Raw genomic sequence first — 21,794 nt, forward strand, 5'->3', positions numbered from 1 at the left:
CTGGTCCGATTCTTTCCTTACTGACTCATGCAAAACTAGTTTAAAGCTCCTGAGTATGCATCCCATCCCTCTTGTACAGGTCACCCCTTCCCCAGAAAAGGTTCCAATGATCCAAGAGCTTGAAACTCTGCCCCCTACCCCATCTGGGCGGCCACTCATTCATCTGTGCTATCACCCCATTCTTACCTTCACTAGCCTGTGGCATAGGGAGTAATCCAAGATCACACCTTGGAGGTCCTTCTCTTCAGCCTCTTTCCTAACTCTTCTGTATACTCTTCTCCTATTCTGCCCATGTCATTGGTGCCAATATGTACCACAACCTCTGGCTGTTCACCCTCCCCCTTGAGAATATCCTGCAGCCACTCCGATACCTCATGGACCCCAGCACCTGGGAGGCAACGTATCATCATGGTGTCTCTTTTGCAGCCACAGAACCTCCTTTCTGTCCCCCTAACGACTGAGTCCCCTATAACTACCACACTGCCTGACTTTTACCCGTCTCTGTCGAGACTCAGAGTCAGCCATAGTGACAGCAGCCTGGCAGCTGCTCCCATGACCCAGGCAGTCAGGCACTGTAGTTGGGTGCACTGCCCACAGATGTCGTCATCGGGGAAACCGTCAGGTATCCTGAATTTTCACATCTGACAGGAGGAGCATTCCATCCTGACTAATCCATACTAAAACACAAAAAGACTTGCCTCTTCTTAACTGTGCCTTCGCCTGTTCACGCCGAAGCCTACTTAGCCAAAGCCTTTACACTCTGTCACGGGCACACTCCAACAATGGCTGCTCCACTTGAGCCTACCCTTCTTTTATTTGCAGCTGAGGTTAAGCCTCCAACGCTGACACTTTCGGTGCCTGAGCAGCCCACAAAGACCGGCTTTGCCCGAATCTGCTCCTTTTATCCTCTCTCTCCTGACTTCCGTAGGGCTCTGACACCCACACTCACACTCCTCTCGTCTCATCCGCCAATAAAAGAGGCATCTAAGAGGCTCTTAGATAGCCAGATGAATATGCAGCAAATGGAACAATATGGATATTGTGTAGGCAAAAGGAGTTAGTTTAGTTAGGCATTTCATTACTAATTGAATTAATTCAGCACAACAGTGTGAGCTGAAGGGCCTGTTCCTGTTCTCTATTCTATGTTCTGTGTTCTTTGACTAAAGTAAAGACTGCTGGGAAACCTCAGCAAGTCAGGCAGCTTCTATGGAGAGAGAACCGGCAAATTTTTTGGGAATGAGACCATTCGACAGAAATGAGAGAGGGAAAACAAGTGAGTTTTAGTAGCAGTGGAGATGGAGGAGGGCAAAGGGTAGAACATAAGGAACTTCTGTGATTTATGTACATAATCTATTAAAGGCTTATCACTTTGTCTGTGCACTGTGTATTGTAACTGCAGTTTTTCTTTGATTTTCATTTTTTATTCAATTTTCAGTTCTTTGATACTGAATCCACAGGGGTCAGTGTTGGGGCACTTCTTTTTAACTGTATGTAAATGATTTAGATGATGGAATAGATGGCTTTGTTGCCAAGTTTGCAGATAATATGAAGATTGATGGAGGGGCAGGTAGTGTTGCAGAAACAGGCAGAATGCAGAATGAATTAGGCAGATTAGGAGAACGGACAAGAAAGTGGCAAATGAAATATAATGTTGGAAAATGCATGGTCATGCACTTTGGTAGTAGAAATAAATGTGTGGACTATTTTCTAAATGGGGAGAAAATCCAGGAGTCTAAGATGCAGAGGGACTTGGGAGTCCTTGTGTAGAACACCCTGAAGGTTAGCTTGCAGGTTGAGTCGGTGGTGAGGAAGGCAAATGCCATGTTAGCATTCATTTCAAGAGGTCTAGAATACAAGAGCAGGGATGTGATGCTGAGGATTTATAAGGCACAGGTGAGGCCTCACCTTGAGTATTGTGAACAGTTTTGAGCTCCTCATCTTAGAAAAGATGTGCTGGCATTGGAGAGGGTCCAAAGGAGGTTCACAAGGGTGATTCCAGGAATGAAAGGGTTATCATACGAGGAACGTTTGATGGCTCTGAGTCTGTACTCGCTGGATTTCAGAAGGATGAGGGGGGATCTCATTGAAATCTTTCGAATGTTGAAAGGCCTAGACAGAGTAGATGTGGAAAGGATGTTTCCCATGGTGACAGTGTCTAGGACAAGAGGGCACAAACCTCAGGATAGAGGGGTACCCTTTCAAAACAGAGATGTGGAGAAATTTCTTTAGCCAAAGGGTGGTGAACTTGTTGCCACATGCAGCTGTGGAGGCCAGGTCATTGAGTGTATTTAACAGAGAGATTGATAGATTCTCAATTGGACATGGCATCAAAGGTTACGGGGAGAAGGCCGGGAACTGGGGTTGAGGAGGAGAAAAGAAAAAAAAAAGGATCAGCCATGATTGAATGATGGAGCAGACTCGATGGGCCAAATGACCTAATTCTGCTCCTATGGTCTTAATTTTCTCCCTAAATCTCCAGACCCTTCTCTCCTGGTCTCACCCTCTTTCACCATCCTTAGACATTATTTTGTTTGCTGCTCCCTCACACTAAAGGTAACGCTCCACAGTAATGCAAGAACACAGCAGAACTGCCAGAAGCAGGAAGCCTTCTCTTTGTGACTAGAACCTCGCCAACATGGGTATCTGATAAAGTGCTCCCTGAATATGGGTGATGCTCTGCCACTGGCAATGACTGATCCAGAGAAGTTTGTAGCTTTCGATATGAACCCTCCTCTCAATCTAAAAGTCTTCCTACACTGCTGAAACCTTTATAACTCTGATTATTATCAGAGTATATATATATGTTATCATATACAGGAGATTTCTATTAATTGGGACACATCGGGACCAGTACATTTTGGCCCAATTAAGTGGCTGGCCCAATTAGCTGAAGTTTCATGGAAATAGTTTTAAAAAGTATTAAAAAAAAGACAAATTATGTATTTAAATGAAATACAGAACAAATTACAACACTACCAATAGTACTACAGTATTATGAAACTGTATTAGTTCCTAATATTTATCGTCAAAGGAATTCATCCAAAGTACTCAATGAACAAAATCAATGCAGACACCTGGTGTAGATAATGGACTACTTTCATACATGCTAGGATTGCATCCTGTAAAACTTCATTTTCATAGTAATATTCAAGATGATTGTCCATACCTTCAAATTCTTCATAGGTCCTAACTTGTTGAAGTAGTGAAATGGTTTCATTTTCACTCTCAGCCATTTCTGGCATCCCCAAGCCTAAATGCTTGAAACAACAGTGAGCTAAACGGTTTGGAATAGTCTTACTGCTTATTTCTTGCCAACTATCAGTGACAAAAATCACTGCTTTTGAACACAAACACATGCAACTGATGCTATTTTAGAACTACTTACTCTAAGTACGGTGGAACATCTAACAGCCATACAAGTGTATGCGACTGACATTAATTAGAACCAGTTTGACACAGTCTCTTGCCCCAATTAAGTGGCATAGTGTCCCAAATAAATGAAGGAAACCCCAGCATTTTTCTTGATTAGTGTTTGTCCTTTAACAGTTGCCCTAAATAAACATCTTCCCTGATTAACTGGTGGCCCAATTAACCGGAATCCATTGAACTATCTTGAGAATCATTTTCTTGCAAGCTTTTACAGGAAAAAATAAAGTAGAAATTTGCAAAAATAAACTATACATAAATAAAAAAAACACTGACAAATAACCAATATGCAAAAGAAGACAAGCTATGCAAATAAAAATAATAATGGGAACATAAGTTGTAAAGTGAGTCTGTAGGTTGTAGAATCAGTTCACAGTTGTGGTGAATGAAGTTATCCACGCTGGTTCAGGAGCCTGATGGTTGTGGGGTAAGAACTGGGCTTGAACCTGGTGGTGTGGAATTTGAGGCTTCTGTACCTCCAGGTCAATGGTAGTAACGAGAAGAGGGCATGGTGAGGGGTCTTTGATGATGCATGCTGCTTCCTTATGGCAGAGTTCCATGTAAGTATACTCAATGGTGGAGAGGGTCTTACCTGTGATGAACTGGGCTGTATCCACCACTTTCTGCAACCATTTCCATTCCTGGGCATTGGTGCTTCCATATGTAATCAGTTAAAAAATGGCAGACCTACAGAAGTTTGTCAAACGTGACTTTCTGGACAATCAAGGTTTTGGAAGTCCTGTTGGAGGAATCTTAGGTTTCTGTAGCAGTGTATCTGATAGGTTGTATGTACCACAGCCATATTAAGATAGTAATGGAGGGAATGGTTGAAGTAGTGAACTGGTGCAAATTGACCACATTGTTTATCCTTCTTCCCCTCCACCCACCTTTTTATTCTGGCATCTTCCCCCTTCTTTTCCAGTCCTAAAGAAGGGTCTTGGCCTGAAACTCTGACACTTTATTCACTTTTATGGACGCTGCCTGACCTGCTGAGTTCCTCCACCATTTTGTGTGCGTTGCTTTGGATTTCCAGCACCTGCAGAATTTCTTGTCCTTGGTGCCCCGCTCCTTCCGGTAAAAAAATGTTTCCCTCCTCTCTTTTCTATTCCCCACTCTGGCCTCTTACCTCCTCTCATCTGCCTATCACCTCCCCCGGTCCCTCTCCTCCTTCTCTTTCTCCATGGTCCACTCTCATCTCCTATCAGATTCCTTCCTCTCCAGCCCTTTACCTTTCCCACCCACCTAGTTTCACCTATCACCTTCTAACTATCCTTCTTCCCCTCCCCCCCAGCTTTTTATTCTGGTGTCATCCCCCTTCCTTTCCAGTCCCAAAGAAGAGTACCAGCCCAAATCATCAACTGTTTATTCATTTCCATGGATGCTGCCTGACCTGCTCAGTTCCTCCAGTATTTTGTGTGTGTTGCTTTGGATTTCCAGCATCTGCAGAATTCCTCGTGTTTTTCCCAGATGTTGCTTTCAGGTTTCAGGAGGTGAATCATTCACTTCAGGATGGCCACTCTTTGACTCCCTTTTGTAAATGCAGTATGACTAGTACTGCTAGGTTCCTGATGAAAATAATCCCTAGAGTTTTGATGGTGATGGTTGGTGATGTTATCGATTTAGAAACTTAAGTGACTAATTCTTCTTTTGTTGGTAATGACCATTGACTGGTATTTGTGTGCTGCAAAGTTCACTTGCCACTTATCAGCCCATTTTTAAATGTTCTCCACCTCTTACTCCATGTAGCTTCATTGTGCTTCATTATCTGGAGGCATTATGAATTAAACAAAGCACACTCCAATCATGGTAAATTTTACCCATTTCTGACATGTTGAAAGGAATGTCATTGATGAAGATGTTGGAAATGGAGCTTGGAGCAACCTCTGAAATGATGTCCTAGGATTGAGATCATTGGTCTTGAATAAGTCCATCCCTCTTCCTTAATGACTAGAATGGCAGTGGAAAGCAAAATTCACAAATGTTACTGAAGCTTCTTATTATCACATTTGGTCAATTGATGTCAAAAGCAGTCATTTCCACAGCATTCTTGGAATTCCATCAAGTTCAGATCAAGGCTATGATAGGATCTGAGGTTGAGTGATCTTGGTCGAACACCAGCTAGGCATCAAAGAGCAGGTAATTGGTGAGTAAGAGCCAGTTGATAGCACCAGCAACAGCTTCATGCATCACTTCGTGTTTAAGAGCAAACAGATGGAGCAGGTGGATTTATTGGGTTTTTTTCCTGGACAGGACATACTTGGAGAGTTTTCCCACATTCTCAGACAAATGCCAGCATTGTGACTGTATTTAACAGCTCTTGGCTAGAAGTGCAGCTGGTTCAGGAGCACTGGTCTTCAGTGCTGCAGCCAGAATGGGCCTTTGCTGTAACCGGCCATTACTGGACATCACGGGGAGTGAAGTAATTGGCAGAAATCTGCGATCTCAGGATAAAGCTAAGACCAATCATCCACTTGGAACTCCTGACCAAATGTGATTGGCAATAGCTTTTAGTTTGGCCCTTGTTGACAGTGAAGCTGTTTATGGAAAATCTCCTGTCAATAGTTGTATAATTTTCAAGCTCCAATTGACACTCCATGTATAGGACTGCAGAGCTTTGATCTAATCCATTGGATGTTCTCTCAGCCACGGCTCCTGCTGTTTAATACACAGGCGTAGAGGCGTTTCATGGTTAGAGATGACTTTCTGCTGCTTGTCTACTCCTCCATTGAACCAAGGTTTGCCCTTTGCTGATGCTACTGTATGTCTGATGCTAACACAAAGTGAGAGATATACTGGGGTTTTCAATCTGTTCTGAACACAAGGTTTAGCACCAAAGTGATAGCTGTCTGGAGTTCAAGGTCAGGATCTTGTCGTCAATGGCCCTGGACATTGGTTATTCATACAATTACTGCCCTAGGCAGTTAAAGCAAAGAGATATAGGCTTTTGAGGGAGACATCAAGTAAGGTTTATCCTCAAATAAATCAAAATCTCCTTTGCACAGACAACTGGAGGACTCTAGCCAGCTTTGGTCAACAAGGCAGATAAGGGACACACTGAACTTGGAGGTTCCTCAGAGAAACTCCACAACCTGATCTTCAAATGAGAAAACAGGTACTTTGAAAAAAAATGAAGAATTTTATGCTCTTCTGCTTTACTAGATGAGTCAAGGATAGGTCATATGGAAAGATTGACTTGTTCAGTACCTTCACATGTCACTCTTACAGGACAAGTCATACAAGGCTTATTTGTGTGAACACTTTGTTCTGGTCAAGAGAGGTGAACACACAAGGAGAACCTGTGCTCAGCAGAACCATTGATTGCCCAGGCAAGGAAGGCTGTGTATGAGCTTAATATTTCAACTGCAGCCTGACGATGCAGCGCTCGCATAGTATTGGCCTAGGATGTCAGATTGGCACACTGAGGTGTGGAGATAGCTGATGATAAGGAAGAAGGAACTGCAGAATGCAGCAGGAAGTATTCTGCTAAGATAAAAGCCCAAGGTCAGCATCAGAAAACAAGTTTCCACACAATGATTGGCATAAAGATTGACCATTAAGGTAAAATGGGGGGTGAGAATCTTTCCCACTATGTAGCTCTGTCCAAGTGGAAAAGCCTGGGGCTGATTTACCCAGACAACAGCTCACCCTTCATACCCATTACAGTGTCCAGTTCCATATTAGAAGGTCAAAGCTTCAGGTGAGGGGTGTTTGACTTTCATGCTATGACTGTTTTCCAGATGTTAAAGGTGACGTTTCTGCCAAGAATGAGATCCGTGTAGAGATTGTCCACAATGGAGCCCAGCAGCCAGGAGACCAGGCAGCGATTCAAAATGTGATGGTGAGTTTGGTATTTCTCTCTGCACAGTGTTTCTAGTCTCCTCACAAGCCTAAGATGAGGAAATGATGCATCATGTAACTTGTTCCCCACGGACCCAGGTTCCAGGTACCAGACCCTGCTGAGCTGAGCTTGCTGTTCTCTGTCAGGGCGTTAGCCCTCATGATACAGATTGGAGCATAACCCTCGTCCTTGATTCCTGCTTCTGCTTTAGTGTGCACACAAGACATAGGAGGAGGAGGAGAACTGTGGCTCCTAAGTATTGCCCCACCATTCAATATAATCACTGCTGCTCTGCCCCAACTGCCCTACCTCAACTGTGTCACGTCCATGTAGACCTCAAAGACACAGATCCTTCAAAAATGTACCTATCTCCCCATTAAGTACCTCCAGTGATCTCACCTCCAAAGAATTCCAGAGTCAGCAGCTTCTGCAAATATTCTTATGAGATTCAGTTTTAAATGACAGCCCCCTTGTCTTGTAATCATATTCTCTCCTCCCAGACTCTCCCACTGGTGGAAACATCTCAATATCTACCTTGTCCTGCCCACCTCAGAATGTTATGTTTCAATAAAATCACCACTCATTCCTTTCAACTCCAGAGAAAACACTTAGATATTTTTAGCCATTCATGATGGGACGACCCTCTCATTGCAGGAATTATTCAAGTGAAGTTCTTCTGGCATGCCTTAGATCTCTAAACATCCTTTCTTAATTCAGGGGGCCAAAACTGTCATTGTCATTCTCAGTAATAAAGTGCCCTCACAGTACACTGTCATGAATGAGCTCACAGCCCACAGTGCACGCTTAGAGTGATACACAATCTGAGCAGACAGTCTTATACCACACACTCAGCGTACACACAATATTCACAATGTGAGCTATTTAAGTTCAAAGTTGAGTTAATTGTCTCTTGCACAAGTACATGTATGCAGAGGCACAATGAAAACTTGCTTGCAACAGCGTCACGGGTATATAGAATCACATAAGCCGCCTTCACAAGAGAACCATACATTAAACATAAATTATACACAATTTTGACATGCTATATTGCTCTGAAAGTGAGCATATGCTCCCTATGTATACAGAATGCAGTATTTTATAGTACACTCATTGTAAAAGTTCACAGGCCATAGTAAACAATAGTTTTCTCTTATTTCAAAAATACCTTTTACTCATAATCTATGCACATTAAATACAATTTGCACGTCTTTCTCCACATACTATCAATTCAACGCATTTCCTTACAATGCATCAAAGCCACTCATGTTTGTTTCTTAACCTCGAAGTGAGTGAGCGGCTGTTACAGGGCCCAACTCCTATGTGTCCAGAAGCAGCAGGACCCTAGACTGTGGTCCTTTCCCACACAGACTTTGCAGTGGCTGCACGGAGCTTCAGTGTGACCTGCAATTTGCTTGGGCCCTGGAATGTGCCATTCAACAGCATTTGCTGCGGGCATCGCCTCACAATGGAGGATCAATGAGTTAACTATCTTCCAGCAGCTGTAGATGTTGTCCACAAAGTCGTTCAGTACACAGTGTAAGCACGCCATGTTCTGAGCATGTACACATTCAGTGAGCACAGTCCTACTGTACATACAGTTCAGCTGTACACTCTCTCAGTCCCACCATGCAATAAGAATCTCCAGTAACTTCACAGTACCCTCTGAGAGCATGAGGGTCAACCATATACACTGTGCAGTTTAGAAACTGCATCTGAGAGCACCTACTTCCAGATACAAATTGTGCATAATGATTTAACTCAGGATAGAACATGCTAGCCATAATTTCCAGGTGACATCTTGCCCTCCAGAAACTTAGCCCACTCACCTCAGTCCATAATTCACCTTAATGTGAGCTATTGGCTACTCTCAAAAGTACTATGCAATTTCAGCTCCTTTTTTCTTTATGACTAAATTTGCAACCCCTCTCTCCATCCAAAGTTCCATTACCTTGCCATTCTTGCCCTTCTTCCTTAACTCTAACTAGCTGGTCTTTAAATGAAGAGATTTTCACATGTCAGATGTGGTCTTTCCCACTAACAGCTGCACCCAATTTTTTCTCTGTAGCTCCTGCCTAAAAATGTTATTTTCCCTTCCCTAATTTAGTACTTTTTCACCCCCTTCCCCAAGATCCAGACTTATCCTTATTCATAACCATCTTAAATCTTCAGGGGCAGTCCCTTCTCTAGTTGCACTATCCATGCACTGTTTTAAGAAACACTCTTTGTTACACCTCACATGCTCTGCCCTATATAATCCTCTTGCATTATGCAGGTACTGGGGAAGCTGAAGTCACCCACTACAATAACCCCGTTGCTTTTAAATCTTTTCATAATCAGTCTACATATCTGTTCTGTCATCATATCTGCATCTATCCAATTGCGAGGCCGAGGTTTTGAATACTTTCTTTTAAGACAGGTAGATTTCTGATAAGCTGGGAGTGAAATGTTACCACAGATAGATGGGGATATTGGGTTACGGTTACAATCAGATGAGTCATGATTTATTAAGTGGAGGAGTAAGTGTAGGGAACAGAGTGATCAATTGCTCCTGTATTCATATCATCATACGCTCCCCTTCAAAACTTAGACACGCCCACAGTCTACACCACCTGCAGACCTGTACTGTACATCAATCAAAGTTACACAAAACAGTGGTCCCGGTAACAAACTCTGGGAAAGTCCACCGTACACTTCCCTCCAGTCCACACATCATTGTTTCCCATTACACAGCCAATTTTCTACTCATAATGCTGCTGCTCTTTTAATTCAATGGGCTACAATCTTGATGATGCACCACATCCACCATGTTTCGCATCATCCCTTTCTGCTGCTTCAAAAAAAGACCTCTGAAGGGTTGGTTAGACATAATTTCCTTTAACAAATCCCTGCGAGGCTATCCCACCTCCTTTCCATATCTCTTTTACTGATGAAATATCCTGGAATATTTAATACCCAGTCTCATTTATACTGAAATCATATCAGAGTCACAGTTCTTTTGGATTATACTAATTTTCTTTGATTGATGTCATTAATTTATCCACTTGCATGCATTCAGATAACAATCCTTCACTTTTGTGTGTTTACCATTTTCCCTGTTCTGACCGAGTGGAAGGATACCCTTGTGTTTTCCTGATCCCTCCCTGAAACCCTCTAGCTATCACTACCCTTTTCATAACTTTACATTGTCACTAAGTCTCTTCTCGTCAGCTTTCCAGATTTTCCCGACCCAATCTTTCCCCTCCACTACTAAGTGTTGAGCCTTATCACCAGCCCCGGCTATTTGATTCACTGGGTACCAGTCCCAGCTCAACTCTAGTGGAGCATTTCTTTCTTTCCTCAGTGATAGTCCAGTGCTCCTGAATTAAAGCCCATTTCTCACACACCAGCTTCTGAACGATGTATTCAATTCACTGTTCATATCAACTCTACCAATTTTCATGTCATTCACGTAGTAAACCAGAAACTATCACCTTTCTGATCCTTTTTTTAAAATTTGAACTCATACTCCTTCAGCTGAACATTTCTGGGGGGGAGAGGGCCTATCTATGTCATTGATTCCCATGTGAACCATATCCCATGATTAGGCAGGGATTAAATCAGGGGTTGCTGCGTGGTATGGTTTGAGTTGCCAGAAGGGCTTATTCCACTCTCAACCAGTCAATCAATCAATCAATAAATAAATAAATATGTCAACTGGTCCGCTCTCCACACAATCCAAATTCCTCCTCCACTTTGACCAGCTGTCCCTAACACTGCCACTGTGCAGTCATCATAACTGTTGGTACTCACTTTCACAGTTGAAGAAAACAGTATATTCTTCTAACTGTACTCTCCAATATCTAACTTGCTGGTTGAGTCAGTGGTAAAGGAAGCAAAAGCAATGTTAGCATTCATTTCAAGAGGACTAGAATATTTTTAAAAAGGATGTAATGCTGAGGCTTTATAAGGCACTGGTCAGACTACATGTGGAGCCTTATCTACGAAAGGAAGTGCTGGCGTTGGAAAGGGACCTGAGGAGATTCACAAGAGTGATCCCGGGAATGAAAGGCACTTGTATGAAGAGTATTTGATGCTTCCGAGCCTGTACTCATTGGAGTTTAGAAGAATGAAACAGGGATCTCATTGAAACCTATTAAATATTGAAAGGCCTAGATAGAGTGGCTGAAGAGAGGATGTTTCCTATAGTGGGGGACTTTAAGACCAGAGGGCACAGCCTCAGAATACAAAGACATCCCTTTGAAATAGAGATGAGTAGGAATTTCTTTAGCCGGGGTTGGTGAATCTGTGGAATTTATTGCACAGACAGATGTGGAGGCTAAGTCATTAAAACAAAGGTTGATAGGTTCTTGATTAGTAAGAGCATCAGAGGTTACAGGGAGAAGGCAGGGGGAATGGGGTTGAGAGGGATAATGAATCAGCCATGGTAGAATGGCAAAGCAGACTTGATGGGCTGAATGGCCTAATTCTATTCATATGTCTTATGGTCTTATATCACCCACACATTCCTTTCTCACCTCCCCCTCATGAATGGGCCCTTGTACCATGGATGCTGTGGTCAGTTTGTCGACTCTTTCGGCTTTCATCCACCCATGCTACGGGAGCCTGTCACTTGTTTGGACAAGTGCAAGGCTCAAGTTCCCCAGTTCTCTGTCTTCTGGATGCCCAGCATTTTCCTTCCACCCACCTACAGTGGTGGCAACTTAGAGCAGCCAGTCAACTTACCCACGAGCATGTCGCTGGGATGTGGAAGGAAGCCACACACTTGGACAAACACGTGTGGTAACAGGGATAAGAGAATCTAGTATCATGGTCAAAAGCAACGTGCCTCAGCAGCACTATCCGCTGTTTCACCTGTAGGAGTGTACCAGACTACTAAATTGAATAGTGATCCTCTCACTGTTTGGCCATCATTTGAGACATATCCTTGAGAAGAAAGTGTTGGAGTATGAATGTGTTACGGGGGATGTGTAAAGGGCGATGAAGGTGCTGATTGTTTGTTGTTTACAGATTAACCGGGGAGAGTTTGAGCAGGACCCGGTGCTGAAACAGCTGGAAGTCCTCAAGGAAGAAGAGAAGGAATATCAACACATCAAGGTTCAAAGATCTTATGTATTTTTGGTTCTCCATTCTACTTTGGAGACATAAAAGGCCGCAGATACTGGAATTCGGAGCAACAAACAATCTGCTGGAGGAACTCGAGCAGTATCTGGGCGGTGGGGGTGGGGGGAAGGAATTGTTGCTGTCGATGGTTCCATTCTTCCCACAGCTGCTGTTTCTCCAGCAGGTTGCTTGTTACTCCATTTGTTTATGGTTGTGAACTCTGGCTGGGGCCAATTGGACAACTGCCTCAGATGTAGGGAAGCGAAAAGTGTCCAGGGCTTGATGCGAGATTCCAGGGATAGAATTGTTAAATGTTCTGCAATAAAAAGTAGACCATTCAACCCACTGGATCTGTGCTAACTCCCAGTGGAAATATACTTCAGTCACATTCTTTGGCTTTTTATCCCTGCCATGCACATTATTTACTTCCAGGTACTCTGTAACTACCAGTACTGTTTCCTCCAGTCCTACTCCTTTCTGGATAACTGTGTTTCCTCTTGTATTTTTTCACCCATATTTTCCCACGTTTTGAACCTTCTGCTAATGGGAACACTTGGCTGTGTCTGGGCAGTCCTCTTCCTGACACACAGAAATGGATCAGGGTCCCAATACACCTTCGGTTCACAATGTTGCTCTGTGAGTATTGTTGATTGGTCCTGCCCCCTGAGAGTCATCAAAAAGATCCTCTATGGTGATGAATGGAAGAGTTTAAACGAGCACAGAAACAGAAGGCCATTCAGTCCTTTTAGCCAGTTCTACTAGTCAGAGTCATGTAACATGGAAACAAATCCTATAACCTAACTGGCCAGGATGCCATCCAAGCTAGTCCCATTTGTCCATGTTTGGCCCATAACATCCATATGCCTCACCAAGTATCTTTTAAATGTTGTTTTTAAAGGCTGATCTGTTCCACAAATCATTTATCTACCTCAGAAGGCAGATTCACAGCTTGTGTGAGATTAGAGGTTGAGTTAGAGCCAAGCAGTGCAGGAGGGGAGAGTGGGGTCAACAAAAGCTACATGGAAGCTTCTCACCACCCATCTTTAAAACCCAGGGCACTGCAAGGCTTTAAAAGAATTCCCAGTGTCTTCAAAATTACAATCAGAAGAACGTCTGGCCAATGAAAAATAAAAAGATGAGATGCTAGAAACCTGAAATAAAAAGCATAATGCTAAAAATACCCACCAGGTCAGTCAGCGTCTGAGGAGAGAGGAACAAAGGTAACATTTCAGGCTGATGAACTCTCATCAGAACTAGGGAGACTTCAAAATCAAATATGTTTTAAGAGAAGGGAGAGGTGTGGACTGAGGGAATGGCAGAAATGGAGGTGATGCCAGCTGAGAGAGGGCAGGGAAGGTTTAACAGTCAGGCTGGATTATCTAAAAGGAGGTGTAAATAGAAAGCAATGAATGAGAACAGAGGATTGAGAGGAAAAAGTCAATTACCTGATCATTCTCCAACTGTAGTTTGTGGCACCTACTAGTGCACAGAATGGCTGATGTGTTTTGCTAAATTACAACACCAAATGCATGGAGAAAGCACTTAGTCAGCTGTGATACTTTTCAGGACAATCTAAGCTGTCAAAAGGGGTGATGTAAATGCAAGATATTTGAATGTGCACTACTCCTCACCAACAGCTAAAACTGCCTCCCATGCAGAGAGCTGACAATCCATTAGCACATTAGCTTTGTATCATTGACACCAGTATGCATCTTAAGAAAATAGATTTTATCTGCTGAAGAGGTGTGATTCTCCCTCAAGCTGAGATCTAAACCAAACATCTATCTGAACCTTTCCCCCACAGGATCCCACCAACGGCTACTACAGTGTCCACACCTTCCCAGAACTCAGGCCAGCCGCAGCCACCGGCACCGCGGGCTGCCCACCAGACCAGAGGCCGTCCGTGAAGCAGCGGGTGCCCACAGGCATGTCCTTCTCGACCCTCTACACGCAGTTGAGTGCCGCTAACCGCATGTACGAGTACGGGCAGCGCTTTGTGCTGGGCAACGGGAGCAGCTCCATTGAGCTCTGCGAGCGGGAGTACCAGCGGGGCTCCATGAGTGACAGCAACTCCTTCCTCGACAACCAGTGTGACAGCAGCATCAGCAGCAACAGCAAGCAGGACAGCTCGGTGCAGTTCGACGAGGCCAGCAAGGCTTCGGCTTCCTCCCACTACTCTCACTCGTCGTCTCAGAACTCAGACTTAACGCGGCCACTGCAGAGGCGAATGCAGACCCATGTCTGAACCCCTCCCGTCCTGGGCCCCTCCTCCTGGATGCCTCTCCTGCTCCTGAATCTTAAGTGGAATCTCCATGGGCCAAGTCCTTCAAACCTGCCCCCTCCCAGGGCCACTCCTGTCTATTTCCAACTGCCCCATGGACAATGGGACAGTGACAGCCTCAGTTCTTGATCCAGCTATGACTTCGAGTCCTGGCCTCAACCCATCACTGGTGGGGCGGACTGATGCAGATCGTTTGATGACATCTGACTGGTCTAGGGCAGGGAACCTAACTGTGCTGGATCTCCAAGAAGGTCGCCAACGTCCTCCGATGGAAAGTAGGAAACATGGTGGATCAAGTAACAGCCGAGTGATGTGTAGGTGGGGTGGGACTGCCTCGAAACTGGGCTCTCAGCCCTTCTATCTTCAAGGGGTGATCTGTGCCCAACGTTGGGGGCAAAAGACAGATCTGTCATTTTTGTGCAAAAGACCAATCTCTACTCTTTGAGCTTTGCCGCCAATGTCAAGGGCTTGTGAAAGTCACCAGAGGTCATCTGTTGAAAGGCTGGGCCCAGGGCTGGAGCTTGTTCAGTTTGTTCAGCCCTGCAACAGTCTCTGCAGTGTGAAGATTAAGCAGGATGATGGTTATACAGTTTGATGTGCAGGCTGTCCCAACTAAGGCTGGAGGGGCTCAAGCGATTTCACCCCTTTGGTGAAAAGTTCTCCACTGAAATGTCCAGTCAAAATCTATTCCTGTTCATCTCTCAGTCCCCATTCTGTCTCCTCCTGCTTCTCTCGCCTCGTCCAGCCAGCTGTCCACACAGAAGCACACATCTGCACTGCCTCAAGAAGGGTTGTTAAATGCGGCACAAATGCTGGATAACTGAAGGAGGGCAAAGGCTCCAGATGGTCCGATATCTGCTCCCATTACTCAGGGGTCCCAACACCCTCAGATACTGACCCCTGACCCCTCCACACTCAGATACTGACCCCTGTGAGCCCCACTCTCTACTACTCTCAAATACCAGCTCCTGTCATCCCTGTCCACAGCCGAATACTGGTACCTATCACCCAAGAGAATTTGTGCAGACACTGCCCCCGTGACTCCCATCCTCTCTGCCCTCAGATACTGACCCTGATGACCTGTGGAATGGGTTACTGGGCCCTGCTTTCTCAGTGTCCTGAGTTCTATGGCAATTTGCTCTAACTGAGAGACCAGTTCCCTCCACACACCCCAGGGCTCGAAGGATGAGAGGTCCACTGTTATTCACCCCAATATTCTTTCACACTCTCGGCTTTCAAAATTAAATTGATGGAATGTCAAATGCTTTATCTCTGTCACAGATATGAATTCTTTAAATAGAACATGAAAAATTGGTGACAGAGGTTTGTGAAGTGTACAAAAGATGTAAATATCATTTTAATCTCATGTACAGTGTTTCACAGAGTTGAAGTGTTGTTCTTTGCCACCCCAACTGCAAGTTGTTTGTTTGGCATTTGTGCTACCTAATCACCCACAGTCAGTCACAGTAAATGTTCCAATATAGTGCAACAGTAAGGGTCATTCACAACACACCATGATATTCAGGCAAATCCGTGGACAACTCAGTAATCCTATGTGTCAGTAAATTAGGTACCACAATGCCAACTTGTTAACAAAAATGTGGAGTATTGTTTGCTGATAATACGTTTTTATAACAATTTCTGAAGTAATTTTGAAAAGAATTGTACATTTTTGAGATAGAGGAAATTTCCAGTGAACCTTCTGGATAATGCCAGTGTGCACTGTAGATAGTACCAGTGAACCTTTTGAATGGTGATGGGCAGCTCTGGAAGAACAGCTGGGTTCTGACATCTAATACAGTCCCATAGCAACTTCTGTAATTTAACATCAAGGACACTCAATGGAAGGCTCTAATCTACAAACACAATTCAACTCAAGGAACAGCGCAAGGGAGCTCGGCACCCAACAAGCACCTCACTTCGATCTGTGGAAACAGTCACCAGGTTGCATCTCCTGTAGAACCCTGGGTATTTTCACAGGTGGGGCAACCCTCCCTTGGCTCAGGCTATTGGTAACACACTGGTGCTTCTCTGAAGAACATGTGCATCCTTAGCTAAGGGGCAAATTGAAACTTCCCTGTCGAGTGGGGATGAAGCACTTAAATGGCAGAGTCTCAGTTGTCTGCACTTTCCTGCATATTTCTCTTCCTTACACCACAAGGTCTGCAAAGTGAATACAGCTCCAGACAGATAGGAAACTCTTTGAGTCAACACAAACCCGGGTAACCACCGCGAGGTTAGCCTTCATCCTGAGGAAAACCCAGTCCACTCAGCCCACCAACTTGGTTAAGCACCCTCAGACAATGACCCCACACCCCTCTCTCCACACAGACCCTAACCCCACATCCCTCTTTCCACACAGACCCTAACCCCACATTCCTCTCTCCACACCCAAACACTTACCCCTCACCTCTCCTGAAATGAATCACTTCACACTTTTCTGGGTTGAACTCCACCTGCCACTTCTCAGCCCAGCCCTGCATCTGGTCAATGTCCCATTGCAACCTACAATAACCCTCCGTATTATCCACAACTCCCACCAACATTTGTGCCATCTGCGAACTTACTAACACAGCGTTCCACTTCCTCATCCAAGTCATTTATTCGCTCACCCAAGTCACTTGTTGTACCCGCACACCTCCTACCAACCTGATCTACTTCCCAGCAGTTGACAACACTGCAGTCTCCTCACACTGCTATTAGACCACCTCAGGACTAGCCAATCATCACTCTCCACCAAGCAGCTGCCACTCACTGCCCCAAAAGACAAGAAGCTGACCAATGGCATTAAGCTAAGGCAAACCACCAAAATTGTCCATCAAGGTACAGACTGTGCAGAAGCCCTACCCCTCAGGCTCTGTTTCTGGGTCCATAATTCCTACATATTTTAGTCATGACTCCAAAACCAAGGCTAATGTTCTTGGGCATCAATGAGGAACTGGTGCACTACCTAAGGTCCAAATTTCCATATAAAATCTTCAGAGTTACATAAATTAATCAATTATTATTATATAAATAGTTTGATATGAAATATAAAACTTCTATCAATTTCCTGGAGGAATGCAAATGATCCCATAAAATGATTCTTAATGAGAAGCTTTGGTGTCCAAGAACAATATTTAGCCTTAAATCAACATCCCTAATCAGAATGTTCCCCCCCACCCAGATTAATTTCTGTTTGAGGGAGCTTGCTGTGTAACAGTAACTGCTTTTTCCTCATTAGAACAACTGCCCTACTTCAACAGTACTTCATTGTCTGGATAGTATTTTGGAAGATTTGATTATAACAAAAGGCACCAAGTAAATAGTTGAAACTGGCCTTCTATGAATAATTTCCGAAACTCTGAAGCAGCTTTCGTGGGTGCAAAGGGATAGTCAACTTGGTGGTGCAATATTTCCAAGGCTCCCTGCAGTCTTCCTGTCAAAGGAATAGCAAAGAGAGTGCTGGTGGAAAATTGCTGAAATTTATGTTCTCCTTTCAGAGGATCTACACAAAACACCAGACAAAAGATCTGTGGAAAGATCTGTGTACTTCTGCAAAACAGGAATGTTTGGAATAAAAGGTTCATCCCCACACTTACCTTCTATTACTGAAGGGTTAAGTTCTGTGCTCGTGGTCCCAGTGAGTTTACCTGCATTTGCTTTCTGTGCACTCAATCAGTAAAGATAAAATGTGAATAAATTATGGAAATGATTTAATGTGTGAAACATTTCTGTTGTCACCCAAATATCTGAAAAAAAAAGCCCCGAATACCATGACTATCAGCTCACCAACTGTTTTCAACAAGCAACTGAAGACTGGACATCAAGTGGCATCTCTCTGGTTACAGTTTAACCCTGGTCCTTGGAATCCAGCTGATCTGGGTCTCTGAATGCCCGGGGACCCTGGCAGGTTGCTATGGAGATGCAGCATTCCATGTCTCTCTTACAGTTCGCAGATATCCTTTGTGGACAGAAATATTCCCCTACTGAACAATATGTGACTCTAGATCCTTCCCAGGTCAGAGGAAATTAGAGACAGACAATAAATGCCAACATTGCCAGTGACGTTTGCATGCTCTAAATGAATAAATTAAAGAGCCTCACTATCTGCCACTGAGCATCTTCTATCAGTTACTGGACTGATAGTGCTAGCAAGGCAGGGTTGCTGTGGTTCGGACGTACTGACTGATGACGGTGTGTGTGTGTGTGTGTGTGTGTGTGTGTGTGTGTGTGTGTGTGTGTGTGTGTGTGTGTGTGTGTGTGTGTGTGTGTGTGTGTGTGTGTGTGTGTGTGTGTGTGTGTGTGTGTGTGTGTGTGTGTGTGTGTGTGTGTGTGTGTGTGTGTGTGTGTGTGTGTGTGTATATACATGTATGAACATGGATGTAAGAAACATAAAAGATATAAGCAGGAACAGGCTATTTGGCACTTTATGCCCGATCCTCTATTCAATAAAATCATGACTTCTCTTTTAGCTCAGTGGCACGTTATCATACCAACCAAATACCTATGTTTCATTAAAAGTAAAGTTGCATAAATCCCTTTCTTGAACTTAACCTTTTTGGTTAAGAATTCCAAACTTTCACCATCCTTTTTGTGAAGAATTTTCTTTTCATATTCTCATACAGGCCTGACCAAGGAGCTTACCTGAGCTATTCCCACTTCCCTGCATTTGGTCTCCATCCTTCTAAGCCTTTCCTATTCATGCACTTATTCAAGTGTCTTTTAAATATTGTATTGTACCTACATCTACCACTTCCTCTGACAGCTTGTTCCACAGATACACTACTGTGTGTGTTTTGATTTCTGTCACGTATGGCCAACACCTTAATTTGTGTCTGTGACCCCTGCCAGGTACTCTAGCCAGGGGAAACATTGTCTCTGCATCTATCACATTAAGTCGTATATGAATATTGTATATTCCAAAGGGGTCACTTCTCATTCTTCTGAGCTTAAGAACACGAGATCGATCTGCTGAGCAAATCCCCATCATAGGAACTAGTCCTGTTGTTGTACTCCTATGGTCACAGGTATGTCCTTCCTCTGATGGGAAAGCCAGGCCAACATGGAATGTTGTAGACAGCATTCCAGGGCCCAATATGTTCGCTCAGCACCTTTTCCACTCCCACCCTGAAGGTCTCTCTCACTTCATTCACCTTTCACCTCTTCCATCCCGCCCCACACTATCCCCTCCCCACCATCTCCTGAACTCATTACCCTCCCCCATCTGACTCCATCTGTCCATCATCCCTCCTTTATTTGATTCCCTCTTCACACCCCCTCCCCCACCTGACCATTCTGGCTTCCTTCTCTGTTTCCATCCACCTGCCTCTCTCTAAACTCCCCCCCCCCCACCAACTTACCACCTGACCATAATCTTTTGCTATCACCAACCAGCCATTATCTTACCCCTCCCACTCACCTCTTAATACTGCCCACCTCCCCTCTGCACTCTCATTCCTGATGCAAGATCTCAGCCAGAAATGTCAACCTTTACCTCCACAGACGTTGCTTGTGTGACTGAGTTCCTTGAGCAGTTTTGTTTTTCTTCCCCTACCTGCGAGCAAAAGGTCCTCTACTAACCTGTACAACACTGCCCTCTAGAGGTTCATGGCAAAACTCTGCACAATGTGAACCACGACCCATACTTTGTGAGCTGCTGTCTTCAAAGAGTGATTTTAAAGAGATTAGCTCTATTTGTCACAGGTGCATCGCAACATACAGTGCAGTGTGTTACTTGCATCAGATCAAATCAGTGAGAATTATAATGGCAGCCCACAAGTGTCACCACACTTCAAACACCAACAGAGCATGACCACAAAGCAATAACCCTAAATGTCCATCTTTACAATGTGGAAGAAAACTGGAGCACCCAAAGGAAGCCCACGCAGTCACAAGGAGAACATGCAAACTCCGTACAGACAGCAGTGAGAATTGACAGCGATTACACGGACTGCTATGCTACCTTGCCCCTCTATCTGTCAGCACAGTCATTAGTTGATTGAGCAAGACTTGGCACAACGCTCATAGTCTACTAGGTGGTAGTGATCCTTACCCTACCAATATGCTCTTGAGGCTTGGATTAACTATAGCAGACAACTTGGGACACTATAAAAGATAACAGTAATATTGTGTCTACAAAATTCTCCAAGATCACTGGAGGGGAAAGCAAACTTATGCTCACACATATAAAGTCCTGGAGGAACTCAGCAGGTCAGGGCGCAACTGTGGAACAGTCAACATTTTGGGCAAAGAACCGGAAAGAAAGAGGGTAGAAGCAAGAATGGAAGGATGGGGGAGAGTGAGGAGCACAAGCTGCCAGGTGATAGGTGAATCCAGGAGGGGGAAGGTAGGTAGATGGGGTGCCAGCAGACCTCAGTCAGTAATCTTCCCCAGGCCAACATCCACAGGACTGAGCAGCTTCTTGGGCTCTGAGAACTGAGCTCAGTCATTATCAAGCCATCAGAGCATTCAAGGATTTGCTTGTAGCTTCCTTCCATATTAAAGTGGGCACTATGTTCATGCTTATTAATGCAAATATGTAATCATCGGGCAGCAACTCATTGCATAAATACACGCAGATATGATCAAGAGGCTCAGTTATTATTTAGACCAAACATTAGAATGGGGAAGAAATGTGATCTGAGTGACTTTGACGGTGGAATGATTGTTGGTGCCAGACGGGGTATCTCAGAAACTGCTGATCTCCTGGGATTTTCACACACAACAGTCTCCAGAGTTTACAGAGAATCGTGCAAAACACAAGGTAGAACATCCAGTGAGCAGCAGTTCTGTGGGTGAAAATGCCTTGTTAATGAGAAAGGTCAGAGGAGAATGGCTAAACTAATTCAATCTGACAAGAAGGAAACAGTAACCTCAAATAACCACACATTACAACAGTAGTGTGTAGAGGAGCATCTCTGAACCCACACCAAGTTGAACCTTGAAGTGGATGGGCTACAGCAGCAGAAGACCACGAACATACACTCAGGAGGTATCTAATAAAGTGGCCACAGGGTGTATTTATCTACTTTTACATCTATGGACACAAGGTTTGTATGATTTGTTCAGACATTCAGAACTCTGTGCATCTATTTGAGCAAACACATCGATGCATTAAAATAGATACAAAAGTCAGAATGGCAGGCAGTGACTAATGGGGTACCGCAA

At 44.2% G+C, this 21,794-nt stretch overlaps 1 protein-coding gene across 2 annotated transcripts in view; it reads left to right on the forward strand.

Moving 5' to 3' along the window:
- LOC140716779 (kin of IRRE-like protein 3) overlaps positions 1 to 18,339 on the forward strand; it is a 702,588-nt gene extending 684,249 nt beyond the window's left edge. For both annotated transcript variants that reach the window (XM_073029666.1, XM_073029667.1), the window contains 3 exons: positions 7,164 to 7,264; positions 12,272 to 12,358; positions 14,169 to 18,339. In XM_073029666.1, the coding sequence (XP_072885767.1) occupies positions 7,164 to 7,264; positions 12,272 to 12,358; positions 14,169 to 14,609 (629 nt within the window). In that variant the 3' untranslated portion in view covers positions 14,610 to 18,339. The remainder of the gene's footprint in view (positions 1 to 7,163; positions 7,265 to 12,271; positions 12,359 to 14,168) is intronic.
- The last annotated feature ends 3,455 nt before the right edge of the window (positions 18,340 to 21,794 follow it).

Source organism: Hemitrygon akajei, chromosome 26 (assembly GCF_048418815.1).
Source record: "Hemitrygon akajei chromosome 26, sHemAka1.3, whole genome shotgun sequence".
Taxonomy (NCBI): Eukaryota; Metazoa; Chordata; class Chondrichthyes; order Myliobatiformes; family Dasyatidae; genus Hemitrygon; species Hemitrygon akajei.